The sequence below is a fragment of the Phascolarctos cinereus genome, unplaced genomic scaffold (assembly GCF_003287225.1).
Source record: "Phascolarctos cinereus isolate Bilbo 61053 unplaced genomic scaffold, phaCin_HiC Scaffold_726;HRSCAF=1367, whole genome shotgun sequence".
Classification (NCBI taxonomy): Eukaryota; Metazoa; Chordata; class Mammalia; order Diprotodontia; family Phascolarctidae; genus Phascolarctos; species Phascolarctos cinereus.
Genome location: NW_027556098.1, coordinates 116,445,461 through 116,466,445, shown reverse-complemented (window position 1 = coordinate 116,466,445; position 20,985 = coordinate 116,445,461). Strand labels below are relative to the sequence as shown.

Here is a 20,985-nt window from a genome sequence, read left to right as displayed (position 1 = left end):
TAATAAGTCCTCTTGCCAAGGAAAATTGCCCTCAGACTAACAATGGTTTAGCTTTTTGCCTTGGGGGACTAGAGCTCTCAGACCTTTTTTGCCCCTTCCCACATCCTCTGTGCTGCTGCACCCCCACCCTCCACCCCACTAGCTGCCCTTTTGATCTCAGTTTATCTTGTCCTGAAGGAACTCCTCCAGCTATGTGTTTGTGGTTTCAGGGAGTGTTGAGATAGAGGTTATCCTGGAAATCCCCCAGCTTCTTTTTCTTAGGAGAGTGGACCCCTAGTCATCAGGAGAAGGAAGAGGGACCTGGAGGCCATGGTTGTTCTGTTCTTTCTTGTTTTTTTTTTTAACTGAATATTCAAAAAATGTCAGTGGCCATTGATTGCCAATGCCAAAGGAATCTGTTTATGTTGGTAATGACAGCTGGTGAGATGATGGGCTGAGAATGAGTGGAGCTGGTTGGTGTGACTGCTGAATTGGAACTGAGCTGTAGCCCTACTACATGTGATGATTGAGTAACTGTATCCCCTCCCTACTCAACTCCTTCTGGAGTGCCAGAACTCACCATTCTTTCACGGTTCCTTCCCTAACCTCGGGCCAGACCCCTTCCTAGAGCCTGAGACTCCACTACTGTACTCTCCATCTCCCAAACCCGTGTTCCAGAAGTCAAGCTCCTGGTTGCTTTTGATCCACTTTTAGAGCCAGTTTGGGGTCCTTCTGGATCTTGTGGAGCTCAGAGTGTTTTGGGGTCTAGGATTTTGAGAGATGATAAAGCTTCTTCCCTTCATTCCCATCTATATCAAACCTGCCCCTATTTTTGAACCCATTTCAAATACTACCAACTTGATGAAGGCTTTCCTGATCCTTGTCCCCCTTACCCCATCCTTCCCAAGGAAGGTCATCTTCTTTCCCTCTTTAGTTTATGCTTCCTTCATAGCTTATTGTTAATTTGGCCCTGCGTTAACAAAAGCTACTGGAAGGTTTCTGTCTTTAGGAGATTTCAAATTCGGAGATGTCCTTGGTATGTCAAGATCTCCTGAGTTTCCTTATTCTGACCTGACAGATTTTTTTTCTTAGTTAGAAAATGTGGAAATTCGAGGTGGTAGTACCTGTGGTAGAAACAGGAGTGATGATGGTGTGTGGGAGGATGGGGGCGGGGGGGGGGGGGGAAGTGTCCTATAGTGCTCAGCTAAGTTTGCAGGACTGTCTTGAAGGGAAAAAAGTTGGTAAAGATCTAATTGGAAAGACCTTCCCTAGCCTTGGGGAGCTCCCAGTCTGGGGGTGTGTGGGAATTGAGTTTCTGTCCTCATCTGCTTTCCCTTCTATTGGAAAAGACACAGTTCTTCCCCTTGGAGGACTCCCAGTTCAATTGGAGATATGGGAAAAACTCAGAGTAAATAAATATAAGGCCAATATTGACATTGAAAGATACTGACATTGATGATGTGGAAAGAGCTATTCAAGTAATATCTGCCTAATTTTGCACACGTTAAGAATGAGGTCATATGATGGACTAGAAATAGAATTGCTTTGGAATCACAGAACTGACTCATATCCCAGTTCTACTTATGATCCACATGAATATCATCAAGTCATTTTGCTTCTGGGCCTCAGTTTCCTCAACTGTAAAATTAGGGGAATTCACCTAGACTGTCCTTTCACCTAGACTGTCCTTTCACCTCCCGCTCCTCTGAGGTTTTCAGAGTGATTCCAGGGACTAGAACTGGTGCAATTGGCTTAGGAGGATGTCTTCATGGAGGTTGAGTTAAGGGTCAAGATTAAGGCAGAGTAGGGGACATTGAATGAGGATCAACAGTGATTGTTAGCCCCTCCCCGTGGATGGTTTGCTGACAGCTCTCACGGGGCCAGGCTCGAATAAATGAGAAGTTAAATTTATAGGAAATAATTCCTGGTAATAAGGGCACAAAAATGAGCTAATATATGTGGGGAAAAAAGGTAGCAGGTTCCTCATTTGGCCTTCATGTCTTCTCATTGGCCCTGTTGCAGTAGTCCTAATTAGACTTCTATCTTCTCTAGACCATCCTCTACAAAGCTGCAAAAATCATCTTCCTCAAGCTAAGGTGTGACCATGTCACCAGTCCCTTGCTCAAGAATCTTCATTGGCCCTGACTTTATCTGATGTGTTTCCCCACACCTTGAATGCATCCCCTCCTCACCTCTGCCTCTAGCATTTGCTGTCCTTTCATGAATCAGCACTCAGGCTACACAAAGCATTTCTTAATTTCCCCCCATTACTAGCACCATTACCTTCCTTAAATTATCGTGCATGTGCTTAGCTGTTTGCTTGTTTGTGTCATGCTCCTCAGGAGCTGCAGCTATTTTTTATTTCTACCTTTGTACCCATTACCCCTCCCCCAGTGCCTAGTGTTATGCCTTTTACCTAATAATTGATTTTGTTGTTGTTCACTTGTTTCAGTCGTGTCTGACCCTTTGTGGCCCCACTTGGGGTTTTCTTGGCAAAGACACTGGAGTGGTTAGCTATTTTCTTCTCTACCTCATTTTAAAGATGAGGAAACTGAGGAAAACAGGGTTAAGTGATTTGCTCAGGTCCGCACAGCTTGTGTCTAAGGTCAGATTTGAACTCAGGTCTTCCTGACTCCAATAATAAGTGATTACTAAATGCTTTTGAATTTTTTAGGTGGAATACTATTATTGTCCTACCTATTTAATGCTGCCCACTCCTACCCTGTAGTTGCCCTGATTCCTCCATGTGTATCTATATATCTCCATCCTTAGGCTCAGGCCCATCCACACTGAGACCTCTTGAAGTCCTGATCAGGCAGAATACAAGGAGCCTCTGACTCTGTCCAAGCTGCTCTCTTGCTGCTAGTGGCCCATCCTTGTTGCTCTGACATTTTACTATAAGATACTGAACCTGTTGGTTCCTGACTTTAATTTCCTGACACTTTGTGTCCCAGTTCTGTAGCCTGGATCCCTGATCTCTGCTTTTGCCAACCTCTTGTTCCCCTGCCTTGCAGTACCTGCCCACCCTGAATTCCATGTAGACAAACAATCCTGGCACCTCTTTCTGCAACCCATAACAGTGACTTACCCTGTCATTGTCACTCAGATTCTGCCATAAGAATTCTACAGTGAGCTTGTTGATGTGAATGGACCTGAAATCTGATTCCTTTTTGTACTGACTGAGTGGAAGTTAACCTTCTCACTCACCAGCTAGATACAGCAGCCTTGAGCCAATGAAATTAACTGTCAGTGTTAACTCTGTGGTTTGGAAGTTAGTTGAGTTTTCTTTGAAATAGTTTGTCCTCTTTGTCTCTTTCTCCTCTGTCTCACCCTCCCTCTCTTTCTCCTCTATGCCACCACTTTGACCTACTCTGTTTGTGACTTGAGTTGCTTTGCCTCTCCTTAGGCAACCTGGAGGTGCCTTCCCTACCCCAAATTCCCAAGGGCTCATGTTACTGGTGCCACACTTACTATAGATGCCAAATTGGTTCAGCCTTACTACAGCTTAAAATTTCCATGCTCAAGTGATCCACCAGCCTCAGTCTTCCAGCAGAAGGTGTGCAACACATACCTGCCTGAAATTGTTTCTAAAGAGTTAGAGTTTTTTGCATGTTCCTCTTCTAGGTCTCCCATTAAACATAGGCATTTAGTCCTCAGCCATCTGTTCTTCTCTTTAGAGTAGGGCTTCTTAACCAGGGATTCATAAACATATACATATTTATGGTATGCACACATATATTATTCTTTGTATATATTACATATATGTATATGTTTATGGTCCCCCTTTCTGTTCCTTTAGAGTGAGGGTTCTTAACTAGAGGTCCATGATTATTCATATGTATATATACATATATACACACACATATGTACACACATATACATATATGATATAAAATATGTGTGTACATATAAAATATACAGTAGAGGTTCTTAACCAGGAATCCATGAACATATACATAAAAACATATAAGATGTAGTTATATAGTATTTATATATCATGTATATGTACAGGTGATTCTTGTCATACACGTTAGTTATTTTCTATGAAGTCATCACAAGCACTGAATTAACAAATACTAAATCATTGCTCTTAGGGAAAATACGTGGTTAGGTTCCTGGGAGCCTCTGGCACAATAGTCACTTTAGCACTTTCCAGAGCTGTCTCTTGTACGTACAGATTGGCAGATTTCATCTTCTTTTTTCTGGATGTAATATATCATTGATTCGTTAACATTGAACTCACAGCCAACAGCACTATAACTCATGCCTGAACTAAGCTTATCTAACACATTTATTTTCTCTGTAAGGTACAGCACAGCCTTCTTGTGCTTAGGACCACTAAGCAGCATTTTGGCACTATGCTTAGGGGCCATTTTAAACAGTGAAGTCGCTGACAAAAAGCACAAAAATGTGAAAAATGAACAAAAAGGACACTTGTTTATATTATGAGAGATGACCATATCAAGTTGCTTGCCTTCTTAAGGAGTGGGGAGAGAAGGGAAGGAGGGAGAGATTTTGAAGCTCAAAATTTAAAAAATGAATGTTAAAAATTATTTTTACATGTAATTGGAAAAAATAATTTTTTTAAATTAAAAAGTATGACAGATGAAACAAGAAAGCAAAATATCTCCCTGTTCAACTTTAGTTGGGAACACGCACATCAGGTAACTCATATTTTTTGCTGTTCTGCACATGTTTGCGAATTATTGTGAAAGCACTGAATCACATTTTTCACTACTCTGAACATGTCTATGGATGATTGAGAAAGAGCTACAATTATTGATTTTGGGGTTACAAATAAATTTTAGTGAGTAGGCGAATTCACAAATATGGAATCCACAAATAATGAAGACTAGCTATATATGTTCCCAGGCCCCTGGTTAAACACCCCTACTCTAGAGAGGAGACTAGAGGACTGAGGACTGAACTTTGAGAAACACCTGCATTTACTGGGGGAAGCTAGAAGAGAAGCTTGAGTCCAAGTTGTACATATGTAAATGCATACCCGATGTGTTATATGTTCAGAGACTCCCAGTGAAGAGCCCTTATTCAATATGCGTGTGTATTCTATGTAACAGTTTATGATAAATATGTTATGTATTATGAATATATAGCCTATATATAGGTAATTATATTTCAGTATAATTGGCTTCCCTTATAATCTTCTGTATTTTATTTTATGCATTTAAAAACATTCTGAAAAGGGATCCAGAAACTTCACCAGACTGCCATAGGGGTCCATTGACTCACAAAAGATTTAGAGTCCATGCTCTAGGGCATCTCCCTTGGTGATTGATCATCCATTCCTATGGCTTCTATATTCTCTTTTACAAGGATAGTTCCCATGTCAAGCTATGATTTTCATCCTGGGCTCCAGGCCTGAGTTTTCTATTGCCTGATGATCATTTTAATCCATTGCTGAACAGGAATTTATTAAGCAACTAATATAGGGTGGCTAGGTAGCGACATAGGCACAGAGTGCTACGCCTAGAGTAAGAAAGACTCATCTTCCTGAGTTCAAATCTGGCCTCAGACACTTAGTACTTGTGTGACCTTGGGCAAGTCATTTAATACTGTTTGCCTCAGTTTCCTCATCTGTAAAATGACTTGGAGAAGGAAATAGCAAACCACTCCAGTATCTTTGCCAAGAAAACCCCAATGTAACTATGCCCAAAGGGCTATAATGCTGTGTATATCATTTGATCCAGCAGTAGCACTAGTAGGTCTGTATCCCATAGAGATTTTTAAAAAATGGAATAGAACCTATTTGTACAACAATAGTCATAGCAATTCTTTTTGTGGTGGCTACAAATTAGACATTGAGGTGATGCCCATCAATTGGGGAATGGCTGAACAAGTTGTGATGTATGGTTGTAATGGAATATTACTGTGCTATAAGAAATGACAAGCAGGATGAGTTCAGAAAAAAATGGGGAAGATTCATATGAACTCATGCAAAGTGAAGTGAGCCGAACCAGGAGAACATTGTAAACAGTAACAGCAATATTTTATGATGAAGAACTGTGAATGACTTGGGTATTCTCATCTATACCAGTGATTCAAGACAATCCCAAAGGACTCATGATGAAAAATGCTGTCTGCCTCCAGAGAAAGAACCGATATTGGCTGAATACAGACTGAAGCATTCCCTCCCTTCCTTCCTTCTTCCTTCCTTCTTTCCTTCCTTCCTTTTCTTCTTTCTGAGTTTTCTTGTACAAAATGACTAGTATGGAAATATTTTACACAATTGCACATGTATAACATATAGCAGATTGCTTACCATCTCAGGGAGTGGAGAGGGGAGAGAGGGACAGAATACAGAACTAAAAAAACCCCAATGGGTTCAAAAATTGTTTTTGTACAAGTAATTGGGGGAAATACTATTTAAAAAGAAAGAACAATTTACATAAAACGAAAACCCCAAATGGGGTCATGAAGAGTCAGACATGACTGAAATGACTGAACCACAAAAGCCGAGGTTCAGGGAGGTGACGCAGCTTGGTGGTCGTCGCACAGATGGAAGCTGTCAGTGGCTGGTTTTGTACTCACCTTTCTGATTTCAAGTACTACACTATACAGGCTGCAGATCCATGTAGAGTACATCCATTTTGCTTCCTTTCCACCCCCAAATTTAATTTAATTCTGAAAACTTTTTTCTTCAGTTATTCTCTTGCTTAAACATTTACATGCCTTTCCATTACCCACAGCCTAAAATTCAAACTTCCTAGTTTGGCTTTCACAATCCGCAACTATCAGCCACTAACTAATCTTTGCATCCTCCTCTCAATTCAATGCTGCAAACATTCATTAAGTAACTACAGTACTACCTGCAAGCACACTCTGTGACCCACCCAAACTGGGCTACTCAAAGATCCCCAAAACATGTTTGATGCGTTCTTGTCTTGGCCTAGCTCATGCTGTCTCTACTGCCTGGAAAGCCCCACTACATAGATCCTTCTTCAAGGCTCAGCTCAAATCCTACCTTTCCCATAAAACTTTCCCTGACCACCCTCCCCCTGAAGTGATTTGAGCTTTGAACTCCCAATAGTGCTTATTATCTCTACTATTCATTGTAACTCTTGCCTTCTGTTATCTTTTCATGTGTATATATCTTAACCGGAACTAGATGCTAAGACTGGAGGTCAGAGACAGTCTTATATTTCATTGCATTCCCTATATCCTCTGGCACATAGTAGTTGCTCAGTGAATAGATTTAATTCTCCCTTTCTTTTTGTTGGGCATGGGGGGCTCAGCACCTGGGCGTAGGGTAATTTCCTCCACTAATGCAGATAGGCAATATGTCCAAGGTGAGATGTGAACTTAAATCTTTCTGACTCCAAGGCAGGCTCTCTATCCATTATGTATCATTTTCTATTTACTCCTGCGTGACACATTTTGCCAACCTAGTTTTTTAACTCTAGTCATTTAGGCCCCCATGGGATTTTTTTTTGGTCAGCATCAGGAGCTTTCTTTGACTTATAATGAGATTTGTTGTTCAGTCTTTTCAGTCGTGTCAAACTCTTCATGACCCCATTTGGGGTTTTCTTAGCAAAGATACTGTAGTGGTTTGCCATTTCCTTCTCTAGATCATTTTACAGATGAGAAACTGAGGCCAACAGGGCTAAGTGACTTGCCCAGGGTCACACAGCTAGTAAGTGTCTGAGGTGAGATTTGAACTCATGAAGATGAGTCTTCCTGATTGCACGCCTGGCTCGCTGTGCACTATGGTGCCACCTAGCTCCCTTATAATGAGACGAGATCATACTTTTATACCACTTGACAATTTACAAAGCATTTTCCTCACAACAATCTAATGAGGTAGATATTACCAATACAACTATTCTCATTTTTCATGTGAGAAGCTGAGTGAGTGACTCCCTTCACAGACACGAGTCCGTGACAGAGCCTGAAACTTGAACCCAGGTGTCTTGAGTCATGGTCCAGTGCTCTTTCTGTTGCGCCACAAGGGACTCGAAGAATAGGAAGTGCTCTGGACATGGAAAGAGGATGTAGCTCCCAGGAACTAAGGTATGTGGCAAGAAAAACACACTGTGCCAGCCTAAGAAGTCTGTTAATTTCCTGAGAATCTAGTAGAGTCTCTCCTTCCCTGAACCGTCATCTCAGAAACCATGTATTATGTGGGTTAGGCGTTGTGCTAAGCACTGAGGGATGCAAAAAAAAAAAAAAAGGCAAAAACAAGTCCCTGAATTCAAGGAGCTCACATTCAAATGGGGGAGCAAACAACTATACACATACAGGGTGAACATTGTAAGTAGGAGGTAACCTCAGAGGGGAAGGTGCTAGCCGGTTGGGGGTGGAAGGACAGAGAAAAGAGAGACTGGGAAAGGGCTTTGAGGAGAGACTTGAAGGAAGCCAGGATGGGGAGATGAGGCCTGAGAGCACCCCAGGCATGAGGGACAGCTAGTCAAAAGGCATGAAGTCCAGAAATAGAGTGTTGGGTGTCAGGAGCAGCAAGAATGCTGGTGTCAAGCTGGCTTAAAATGCAAGACGACCAGAAGGGTAGGAAAGGGCCCATTGCGAAGGGTCTTAAAAACCAAACTAAGGATTTTATATTTGATCCTATGATCCTATAATTGTCTCACTTACTAGCAATTGTTCTTCAAATTCTTTTATTCTTCCATAGTTCGCTCTTTCTTTAAAAAATCTACTTAAATGTGTGGGGTGTGGGTCTTTTTTCAAGCTGTAATTGGATTTGGTTTGTTTTTTTTCCCCCCACTCTCTTTTGAGGGAGAGGGAATGGGGTTCCTTCCATGCTTTCATCCTCTTAGACCTTGGAAGGCTTCTGTGAACTGACAGCAGAGTGAAATAAGCAGAACCAAGATCACTATTCATACAATGTAAGAACAAATGACTTTGAAAGACTTAGGGACTCCCATCAATGCAGTGACCAATCCTGATGCCAGACAACTCATGAAGAGACATGGTATCCTGATTGAGAGGGATGCACCCAGTGCAAACTGAGATCATTGTTTTTTTGGACTTGGCCAATATGGGCATTTGCTTTGCTTGACTCTGTGTGTGTGTGTGTGTGTGTGTGTGTGTGTGTGTGTGTGTGTGTATGTGTGTGTGTGTGTGTGTATGTGTGTGTAATGGGTTTTGATTTTCTTTCTTTCTCAAAAGAAAGAAATAGGGAGAGTGAGGTAGAAGGGGGAGATGGATTTTGATTGATTAAAAAAAATTAACTTTAAAAAATGCTTTGTCTCTTTTGCCCAAACACCTGCCAGGCCATAGGGCAGAGGGAGCTTGGTAGAAAAGGACAGAAATTAGTCCTTGGAGCTCAACTGTCCAGCCCAAGGGTTTGTTCTGAATTCAGTGGCAAAGGAGAAATAGTCTTCTCCCCTCTCTCCTTCCTTATCCTCTTCCTTCTAGCTCCTGAAGCCTTTTATGTTTTTTTGTGTTTCCTTTTATGATTTTAGTAGGATTTTATTTTATGGTTTTAGTGGAGATACTTAGGATGATTGGAATGTCTGAGGTGGGGAGGAATGAGAGGATAAAAGCAGCTTCTCTCCATTGTAACTTCCACAGTATAATGCAAATAGTACAAGCCTCCTTCTATAGAAGAGGGAGAAGGAGTTATCAGACTTTTCTCATGTGGTACTGGCTTTGTTAAAAACCAAAAAATAAAAATGATTCAACAGAAACCACTGTTAGCTCTGTTTAAAAATCTCTTTCTATTATGATTACATGTTTCTAAATATTCTGAGAAAGTTCTCTTTTAAGGGTTATGAGGGTAAACAGGCATAAAAATGAAGGGCTGTCTTCTGGCCTGTCATGTATCTGGTAGGATGTCAGTTCATTGTTGTAGGAGAGCTAAAACTTACTAGCCAGTGCTCAGTTTGGCACAATTTGGTGAACTCCTCGGTTGGGGAGGCATCCTGCTGCCTAAGAATGGGTGAACTGGCCAAGGTCTTAAACGGAGTGGATCAAAGCTTCTGAGTCAGCATTGGGGTCAGGTGGGGGGGGGAGCATGGAAATGTCATTGAGAACAGAAACTGTAGGATTTTTAAAAAATTAGTGGTTTTTGCATCTGCAGCACCTAGCACAATGCTTTTTGCACATAATAGATACTGACTTTTTCAGCTTGGCCCCAGAGAGTAGTACTGGGATCTCTGTGTAGAATTTGCATCGAGGTAGATTTTGACTCAGTATGAAGAAAAATATGATTTTCAAAAAATAGAACCTGCCAAGAGTGGCGTGGGTTCCTTCCAAAGGAAGAGGATTCCTCATAGCTTGTCATCTCCAGTCAGAGGATGGATAACCAGTCACTGGAGATGGGATTCCTCCTCTGAGATACGGAGCCTGGATGAACTCTGAGGTCACAGACGTCCCTTCCAAATCTAGGATTCGATGACTCTCTAAGTGGTTTTCCTGTGACTTCAAGTGGTATTTTCCTTCCTAGTTCTTTTATTCCCTTGCCGGGTAATGCTGTGTATTATGGACTGGTGTTTGCATCTTGTCCCCTTGCTATGTGCTCTAAGTTCTGTGAGGGTAAGGACTATATCTTACCTTAAGCCTTCTATTTTTCCCACCACCTAACAATATTCTGCACCTGGTAGGGTTGAGGGTTAAGGCAGAAACTCACAACCCCTTCCGAATACCTGTTATAGTACACACAAGAGACCATTCTATGCAAATACAGCTAATTAGCCAGGGAACACCTAGCAACCAGATATGGTGGGGGGGGGGGAAGTGAGACGGAAGAAGGCCCTCACTTTTTGCGAGATGGAAGTTATTCTCTTATTATCTGAAAAAGACCCCTGCCCCTTGGGGGAATGAAGCTAATCCTTTGTGCAGAGAGATAAAGAGATAGTGAGACAGCTGAGCTCTGGTTAGGAATCTTATCACCAGTCAAAAGGTAAAACGAATACCTGGTAAATCTGACTGATATGTCAGACAACAACAACAAAAAAGGGAGGGATTTCACCATGCACAGTCAAATATTGAATTAAGATTAATCCATTTTGGAGATCAATCTGGAATTGGGCCCCAAAAGTTACTAAACTGCCTATATCCTTTAACCCAGCAATACCACTACTAGTTCTATTCCCTATACTAGGGAAAAAGGAAAAGAACCTATGTGTTCTAAAATGTTTATAGCAGCTCTCTTTGTGGTGGCAAAGAACTGGAAATTTCAGGGATGCCAATCAATTGGGAATGGCTGAGCAAATTGTGGTATATGGTTGTGATGGAATACTACTGTGCTGTAAAAAATGATGAGCTCAGTGATCTTAGAAAAACATGGAAAGACTTGCATGAAATGATGAAAAGCAAAATGAGCAGAACCAAGAGAACATTGAATACAGCAATAGCAGTATTATTTTAAGAACAACTTTGAGCAACTAAGTCATTTTAACCATTACAAATACCCAAATTGACTATAAAGGCCATATGAGGAAAGACACTATCTGCGTCCAGAGAAACAACTGACAAATGGAAATATGTATAGTATAATTTTACATATATATACCTATTTGTGTCTAATGGTAGCTATCTCTGGCGGGGTGGGGGCAGGAGGAGGAAGAGGGAAAAAAAGAAATTTACATGATAACTATTATATATTTAAAAGGAATAATTGTTCATAATAGTTTTATATGCATATATACAAGTTGCACTTTTTTATTATATCATGTTATAGAAATGCTTGTTTTATTTCATAAATTAAAAAAAATAAATTTTAATAAAAGAATTAAGGTTAAACTAAACTTAAGAAAGATACAAGGTACTTAGGTACCTATATTTCTTTAAATATCATAGCACCCCCACATATATAGATATATACAACTGTCTGCACATATTTACAGATATATATGGGTATTATGTATGTGGTATATATAAATATGATTGTTCTTAATTTAGCAAAAATTTATTTTAATAGAAAACATAGTTAAGGAAAATTGCTAAATTCACACCAGAGGCCTGCATATTGTTTTTATGTGTAGTTTTCCCCAGTACATTGTAAGCTCCTTGAGGCAAGGGACTGTTGTTTTTTGTTTTTGCTTTTAAATTTCCTCTGTATCCCTAGAGTTTAGCAAAGAGCCTGGCACACAGTAAGTGCTTAAGAAATGCTTGGTTCATTGATAAGAGGGCTGCATCATCACCAACATATCCTAAGCTCTGTGTCCTTTATAGAACTATGATAATTATTCCCTTTGATAACTTTTTTAAAAGAGCTTTTTCATTAAGATCATGAGAAAATAACCCATTTTCTTGGTGACAGTATGCTTAACCTGCAGGCATAATACTTCATAGTGATTTAACAGCTGCCCATATGCTAGATTTACAAATCCATAGCTATACCATTAGTAGCAGATATTCCATTCTAAAGTATGAAAATGCAAAAATATAGTGTTCTAACAGCCATCCATTACTCACCAACAGAGCCCCAGTAGTCCAGCCAAGATTGCCATCATCCATGTGTAACTTGTATGATCCCATATTGCTTTTATACATTATTCTCTCAATTTGTGTAACAGTAGACATCCCATGAAGCATGCATGAGAAAGGCCTGGCCTCCTGTCAGAGACACACGCATACGCTTATTGCTGAAGCTTGACCTAGACCTATTCCCTTATATGCTCTAAGAAATGATCACTGTTACACTCGAGATGGGTCTTCTCTCTCTTGTCCCATTTTGAAATGGTTTGTTGACAAACCATTATTTTTTGCCTTTCCTCCATACAGAAATACTCTTCTAGACTTATTTTGTGTTATTCTTTTTCACTCATTCTACTGTGTTCCACCCAAATGACATAGTGGGTTTTCCTCGGACTTGGCATTCCATTGCCTGCCTTCATGTCACTGCACAGGCTGCTCTCGTGCCTGGAATGTACATCTGTTTTTTAGAATCCATTCCTTCTTCCAAAGCTTGATTCAGCTGCTCTCCCCAATAGAAAGCCTTTCCTGAGCCCCTTAGTTGTCAGAGTTCTCTTTTTTCTCAAATTTGCCATCTGCTGTTTATGTGGATTCCACAAAATGTCACCTAAGAGAAGAGGAATCAAACTATCTTGAAAAGGACACCAGATTTGGGGTCAGAGTATAGGGATCCGACTTCTCCTTCTGTTCCTTACTGCTTGTGTCACCCCGTGTTTTACTTAACCTCAAGAGGCCATAGTGTCCTCATCAGTAAGAAAAGGAAGGTTGTATCAGATGCCTCCAAGGTTCTTTCCAGCTCTAACTCTGTGATCTGTGTGTGATCCAGGTTGTATTCATTTATTTGTGTACATGATGCATTACCCCAAGCTCTTTGAGGGGGTGGACTGGTTTTCAGGTGTTTTTTTTTTTCTTTAACATCCCAGGATGTAGCACAGTGTCTTGCATATAGTTAAGTGCTTAATAAATGCTAATTGAATATACTGTGATTCCATAATTATATGAATTGAATCTCCTTCAGGAAGCCATACCACATCAACCCTTACTTCTTCTGACCTTCAGAAGTCTGTATCCTCTCCCTTTTGTCATCCTAGGATAGCAGTTCTCACAGTGTGGTCCACAGAAACCTGGGAGTCCCCAAGACTCATTTAGGGGTCTGCAACATCAAAATTATTTTCATAATAATACTAAGGCATTATTTGCCTGTGAAAATGCTCCTCAAATATTCCTCCCTTTTTCAACTATGTATTTGTGTGAGGCTGGATTTTCTTCAACCAAAGTAACATTTCAGAACAGATTGAATGCTGAAGTAGATATGAGACTCCAGCTGTCTTCTATTAGGCCGGACATTAAAGAGATTTGCAAAAATATGTAAAACTATGCCATTCTTCTCAATAATTTTTTTTGTTTTGGAAAATATAGTTTTTTAATAAAAACTTTTATTTCTCTTAACATATACTTGGTTTCTTGTTATTTTTAAAAGAATTAATACATTTAAAAAATTTCATTGGTTTAAATTTCTAATACAACAAATATCAATGGATATAACCCACATAAACGTTTTTTCAGGTCTTCATTAATTTTTAAAAGTGCAAAGGGGTCCTGAGACCAAAAATTTTAAGAACCACTGGACTGTGAAGTTCCCAGGAACTGAGAAACAGTTTTCATCTCACAAAGTAAACTCCATCTTCCAGTTCTGCCTTTGCATTGGCTGTCCCACATGTCTGGAATGCACTTCCTCCTTACCTCTGATAGACTCTTTCTTAAGATGAAGCTCTGAAGCCTTTCGTGCTTTCCTCAACAATGCTTTCACTCCCAAACTACTTTGCATTTATTTAATTAATTTGTATTTGTTTTTGTTCACTTTATATTTGTCACATGCATTTCTATACGTATTTATCTCCCCCCTTAGAATGTAAACTCCCTGAGAGCAGGGATTTATTTTCATTCTCTGTACTGGCATCCTCAATTACTAGGGCTATATGGGCATCTTGTGGTCTCTTAAATACTGTTGATTGATTGAGTCATCTCAAGTGTCTAGTCCATGACTCCGCCCCCTCATGGTTTAGTCACTATTTACAGGCTGATTGAATATGTCATGAATGCTATGAAAAGCATACAGATTCTTTATCAGCATACCCAAGGGGATCTCTTTTCTTAGAGGAAGAGAACAAAGTAATGGAGTATCTTCTTGGCTTTTGTGGAGAGCAGAGCCCGCTCTGGGGGCAACAGGAAAAACACAGGGATTTGGGGCGGTGGTTCCCCTGAGTGAGCCTGTGTATGTGAAGGACCACGGAGCTTTCTTTCTTGGTATGAGTTCCAAAATGTGTTGCTGCTATTGGTGGGAAGCAGATCAGGATAATTAATACTTGAAGCTCCTCACATTTACAGTGCTGAGGAAGAGTGCTGTGGTGCCACTGTGGAGTATGCCAGTGAGAGCTGAGATATACGCCAGTGGGGGAAAGGTTTGTATGCATGTGTCTAACTCCTCTTTCTCTCTCTTTCTCTTTTACAGCTAACACCATGGGAGACGTGAAACTAGTTGCTTCAACCCACATTTCCAAAGGTTCTCTTAATGCCCGACCTTCGGGACTCAGCTCCTCCTCCCTAAATGAGGCCCCCACCTTCATCCTGCCCCCCAAGAATCTCTGTGTCCCTGAAGGTGGCACAGCCAGGTTTGAAGGGAAGGTAAGATTCACAAGTTTAGCTAAATGACATTTTCCTCTCTCCTGAATTTCCACTTTATTTTAATTCTTCTAAACATGTAGCCAGCAGCAAGAACAAACATTCAAATACCAAACAAGAATAAAAAAATGATTGTATAAGAAACCATTAACTTCTGCTGTTTACAGCTTGCAGTAACATGCTGTTTGCTTCCTGGTGTTGTCCTTTTGAACTCTCTTCTCTCTCTCTCTCTCTCTCTCTCTCTCTCTCCTCTCTCTCTCCTCTCTCTCTCTCTCTCTCTCTCTCTCTCTCTCTCTCCCTCCCTCCCTCCCTCCCTCCTTCCCTCCCTCCTGCATATTTTATGCTTCTTACCATAATTCTTTTTTTCCTCCTCTGAAGGAGAAGCTACTTAGTATCAAACATTTGCTAATCTGTATTTGCTTAATTGAGTGTTGGATGTGTTTTATATTCTCACATGTCTTGAAAGGAGCGTGTGGTTAACTACAAATATTACTAAGTACCAATCTCATCTCGCCACTTCGACATAGAGAGTACAAATCCAGCTGCTTGATTCAGATTTTGTTGCTTTTTTTTACAAAGGAAAATGTAAGCACTGTGCCTCAATATCTTAATCTGCCAAGTGGGCCTAATAATCCCTGTTCCATATCCATGTATTTTGTGATAAAGAATAAAGAAGAGATTCAAGGACATTTAATGTTATAATAGAGCCTTCTTATAAGGACAAGGGGTAGAGAATAAACATTTATTAAGCACCTGCTGGGTGCAGGCATTCTGTTAAAAGCTTTACAAGTATTATCTAATTTGATCTTTTTTGTTTTGTTTTGTTTTGGTTGGGCAATAGGGGTTAAGTGACTTCCCAGGGTCACACAGCTAGTAAGTGTTATGTGTCTGAGGCTGGATTTGAACTCAGGTCCTCCTGAATCCAGGGCCGGTGCTCTATCCACTGCGCCACCTAGATGCCCCTATCTAATTTGATCTTCACAACAAACCTGGAAGGTAGGTGTTACTATTATCCCCATTTTACAGTTGAGGAAACTGAGGCAAGTGTCTGAGTGAACCCATGTCTTCTTGATTCCAGTCTCAGTGCTGTATTTATGGCACTACCTAGCTGCTTGTATTAATTATTATTAGTAGTGTTGTTACACACAGTTGGCAAAGGGTCCCAGAATTCTAAAGGTTATTAATCTAATCTATACTATGATTAAAGAATGGGTGGAAGGGTGACAAGAGATAGGGTGCCTGGAAGGGAAAATGTAGGGACATTCTAATAGAGAACACTAGTGAGAAAAAGAATCTGAATTAACAAAACTAGATTCTGTCTCTGAAATTAGGATGTGTGGTCATGGGCAAATCTCTTAATCTCTTTGTACATCAGTTTCCCCTTCTGTAAATGGGGAGGGGAAATCATATCTGTAGTCCCTCTCACACAGGGCTGTTCTGAGGCTCCAATGAATTAAGACATTGAAAGCATGTTACAGACCCTAAGGTGCTATAAATATGAGCAATCATAGCTAATATATAGTAAGTTAGGGTTACAGAGTACTTCCCAGAATACTCTTTCTTCCTTCACACTGGGGAGGTACAGCCAAAAAGGGGTTACCAAGAGAGGAAAGAAGGATGTCAGAAGTCACAGGATCTTTGGATCATAGAATATCATAGTTAGAAGGGATGTTAGATATCTAGTCCAATCTCTCATTTTATAGATGAGGAAACTGAGTCCCAGAGACTCATCTTCGTGGATGACACTGAGTTTTTTTTTTTAAACAAAACTTCATTTGGGTGGCAGGTTTGAAAAAGTGATGGATTTAGAGAATAATCATGACTAAATGGTTTGGAAGGGGTGAACATCAAATAGGGAAGACAGCCACCTGAGGAGTTTAAAGAATATTTTTGCTTTTGATGATTTGAATTTGATCATCCCTGCAAACTTTTTCACATAAGACAATTGGAGAGGGAACACTGGTTGCTTTCCAGGAAAAATGTCTGGATAGATGCCCTAGTCCTTTTATTGTCTCCCTTTAATTTGTGTTCTCCAGATCTCCTCGTGTGTCTTCTCTGCTTGGTCATTGTCCCAGGATAAGAACTCTTTTTTTTTTTTTGGCTTTCCATGATACCTCATCACCCCACCTGGGTTTCCAGCCTTGTGCTGGCAGAATGGGACTTAAGGGTCCTCCTAGCTCAGAGATGGATTCAGCTGCAAAACAACTTTGTCCATTTCACTGACTTTGAGCCAGGCTCTTATACCTTGGTCTAACTGCTAAGAATTTTTCCTATTCTCAAGGACCTGGAAAGAAGGAGTAACCCTAGCTCCCTGGTCATCTCTTCTTTGACCTTGCTTTTCTGCTTCCCTCCCTTAAGATTTTGGGGAAGAGAAGGGATCAATCACTTGGATCATTTAATTCAGGTGTTTCAAGCAGTGCAGTCTAGTGGAACAATCACTGATTTAGCAAACAAGAGACCTGGGCAGAGCTCCAGGCTCTGTCATTAATTTCTTAGGCACTTCACCTCAGTTGACCTAAATTTCTTCATCTGTAAAATGGGAATCTGCTCTACTTAGCTTATGGGATTATAAAAATGAAATGAGAAATTATATGTAAAAAGGTGCTATGGAAAAGCTAGAGCTATACAGATAATCCAATTATGACATCATTGCTGAATGATTTTGTCTTTCTTGAGTCCTTTCCCACCAGACTTATGGAATAATGATGGTATCACGAGAGAGTTTTGTAATGAACTTTGCTCATGATTGCTAAATGGCTAACATTGTATGTAACCTGTTGGTTCTAGATAAATCTTTTCATTAAAAAAAGACAGATTGAAAAGTCATTCACCTGCTTGACCTTGAGTTGTTGTTGTTCAGTTGTTTCAGTCATGTCTGACTCTTCATGACCTCATTTGGGGTTTTCTTGGCAAAAATACTGGAGTGGTTTGCTATTTCCTTCTCCAGCTTGGTTTTTTTTTTCTGATGAAGAAACTGAGGCACATGTGATTAAATGACTAGCTCAGGGTTACATACCTAGTAAGTGTCTGAGGCCATATTTGAACTCAGGAAGATGAGTCTTCTTGACTTCCAGCCTGACATGCTATCTACTATGTCACCTAGCTGCCCACTGACCTTGATTGGAATCCTCCAAATCCAGGTGACATGACCACATACCAGTTACATCTGTCTCTTCTTGTTTCGTGAAACCACCACCTTAGTTTAGCCCCTCACCATCTCTCACCTGGACTCTTCTAAAAGTCTCCAAAAGTCTCTCTTCCAGTCACCCTCCACACAGCTTCCAAATTGATATTCCTAAAGCCCTCATCTGAACATGGCACTCTCTTCCTAAGGAAGCTCCCATGGCTTGTCATTGCCCCTAGGATCAAATGCAGACTTCTTTGCTTGGCATTTAAAGTCTTTTACCATGTGGCTCTAGGCTACCTTGCTTGATTTATTGCCTTCTCTCCCCCTCGTGCCCTCTACATTCCAGCCTAAGTGGTCTGCTCGCTGTTCTCTGTGTGTGACATTCCATGTTCTGTCCCTGAGACTTTACACACACTGTCCCCTATGCCTGTAATACCTGCCTACCTTGACTTCTTAGAATCTCTGACATCCTTGGAGGCTGAACTCAGATTCTGCCTCCTACATCACCCCTGTTGCTTAATTGTCTTTTTCATTCTCCCCCTCCCATTAACACCAAGATTATTTTGTATTTACTTTGTACTAAGTATCTTGTCTGTTCTCTATATATGAGACCACTTTGTTTTTGCCTTTGCATCTCTCTCTAGTGTCTATAGCTTAGTGCCTGACACATTAGTTTTGGTCCATATCTGTGATTTTATTAGTATAGGGAACTCCCAGTGAGAAAATTCTCTCCACCAATGCAGAGCCACAGCTGTGCTGCAACATAGACACTTGCCTTGGAGCCCTGAGAGACTAAATACTTGCCCAGGGACAAAGAGTATATATCAGAAGAAGAACTCAAACTTGGGTCTTCCTGACTCAGATGACAGCTTAGCCTCTTACTTGAATTGAATTTAATATGAAGGCAAAGGAAAACTCAGAGAGGAGACCCATTCCAGAGAGAATCTTGATCTGGCTCAGACTTGTTACACAGACCTTCTGGAGAAAGAAGCTCAGAAGGAGAGTGTTTCTCCCAAAGAGATTCTGCTTCAGGAAACTGACTTTAGAACCTACCAGCAGGAGGAAATTGACTGTTTTGAAGACCTTTAGAAAACCTGGATCCAGGGCATTCCCAACCCCATGGCAGAACAATGAATGGTCAATAAAAGTGGACCTTGAGTGTGAGTCACTGGCTTGAGTAGAGCGAGCCCGGGTTGGGACACTAGCTGTGATGAGGCTGTGTTTGAAGTGCTTGGCTTCCTGCCCCTGCATCCCTCTAACCTTCACAGCTGGGGCCACTTAACCCCCACTTGAAGAATCACTCCCATCCTAGGCTCTGGGGCCAAGTCTGTTCATAGGCAGGGGAATATTAGGAGACCTACATCAGTTGCTTACTGGCTTAGCATTGAGTCAATTAGTAGAGTTCATTTATGGAGCATCTGTTATGTGTCAGTCCCAGGTGCTAAGGATATGATGACAAAAGAGAAAAAAGTCCCTGCCTTCTAGGAGATTATGTTCTACTTGGAGAATATGATGTGCACATAATAATGTGTAAATTATGTATGCAGGTCATATTATCGTGTACACATGTTATGTGCATGTGTGCAGCAGTAAATCGATGGTAGGGAAGATCGCAAGATGACTTCAGTGTCGAATTCCTGGTATGCTGGTAGAAGATTGGATGGTCTTGGGCTTTAAAGGGCTGAGGTGAGGATCAACTAATACCGAGCAACTTTGCCCAGGGAAAAATCCCAACATTGAGTAGATTAACTCCCCTTGGATAGAGGTAGGAGTTAGGGCAAGGTCTCTGGAGCCCTACCTTAGAACTGGTGGAGAGAAATGGGCAGCAGCAGAACTGATGGCTAGACCCCTGCCTTTTTATCATCATACCACAACTAGGGACAGAGAAAAAGGGAAAGGGCAGGGTTCAGAAAGGACCTAATGAGGACTTCTAGGATTTGCCCCAGCCTATTAAACTGTGATGAGACTATTTTATTCTGTGCTAAATGGTTGTACAGCCCAGCCTAAGGGTGACAAAAATGTTTCCTACTCCCCTTCCCCAGTCAGTTGGCTTGGCCAGCTGAAGGAGTGGGGGAGGGAGAAATCTTAGAGTCAACAGAGAAAAATAGCCACTATAAAGGACTGTTTGACTAGGTCATAGCATCTACTTGTGTGACTGGTCTGTGCTGAACTGCCAAAAGCCTTCTCCCATTTTGATTCAGCAGCTCTAAGACTCAGGCAGATGGTATTTTTACAAACTTTCTTAGTCTCTAAAAGATAAGGAAGATGTGAAAGATTCTAATAATTTCAATAAATACAGTCTGAAAGGCAGTGTGGTGTAGTGGAAAGAGAGCTCACCTTGGAACCAGCAAGATGAGGGTTCAAGTCCCGGCTGGGGGACCCTGTGCAAGTGACTTGACTTTTCAGTGCTTTCCTCAAATCTCTAAGACTATAGGTTGCAGAGGTGCTGACCTACATAGATGAAGGGAGTTTTCTTACTTAGTGAAATCACCAGTTCAGTTCTTATCTCTCACCTTGGCCATGAATCGTGCTACAGCTCTTCCATCCAAAGTGCTGTCAGGGAGAGTCTGACTGGCTTTTTGCCTCACGATAGGGTTAAGTGTGAAAGGACAGTAACAGGGAAAAATTTTAAAGGCTGAAATGTTAAGATAGGAACTGTCTTCTTTAAAGGCAACTTCAGCTGGGGAATTCATCCCATCAAAAAGAGCAATCAAGTTGAGACCCTGGCTGGGATGTGAATCAGATAAGCAGAAGACCCTTTGACTCCCTAAAGGAATAGGCCTGACAAGAGCTTTGGATCAGAC

The 20,985-nt window shown here is 40.9% G+C and overlaps 1 protein-coding gene across 4 annotated transcripts in view; it reads left to right on the top strand.

Annotated features, from left to right (window-relative positions):
• The window catches only part of MYLK (myosin light chain kinase), a 381,040-nt gene that overhangs the window by 71,313 nt on the left and 288,742 nt on the right, over positions 1 to 20,985 (top strand). For 3 of the 4 annotated variants that reach the window (XM_078146743.1, XM_078146744.1, XM_020985979.2), the window contains exon 2: positions 14,885 to 15,057. In XM_078146743.1, the coding sequence (XP_078002869.1) occupies positions 14,893 to 15,057 (165 nt within the window). In that variant the 5' untranslated portion in view covers positions 14,885 to 14,892. Of the gene's footprint in view, positions 1 to 7,865; positions 8,008 to 14,884; positions 15,058 to 20,985 lie in introns of those variants that run through there. The other variant, XM_078146742.1, reaches the window with a different exon arrangement.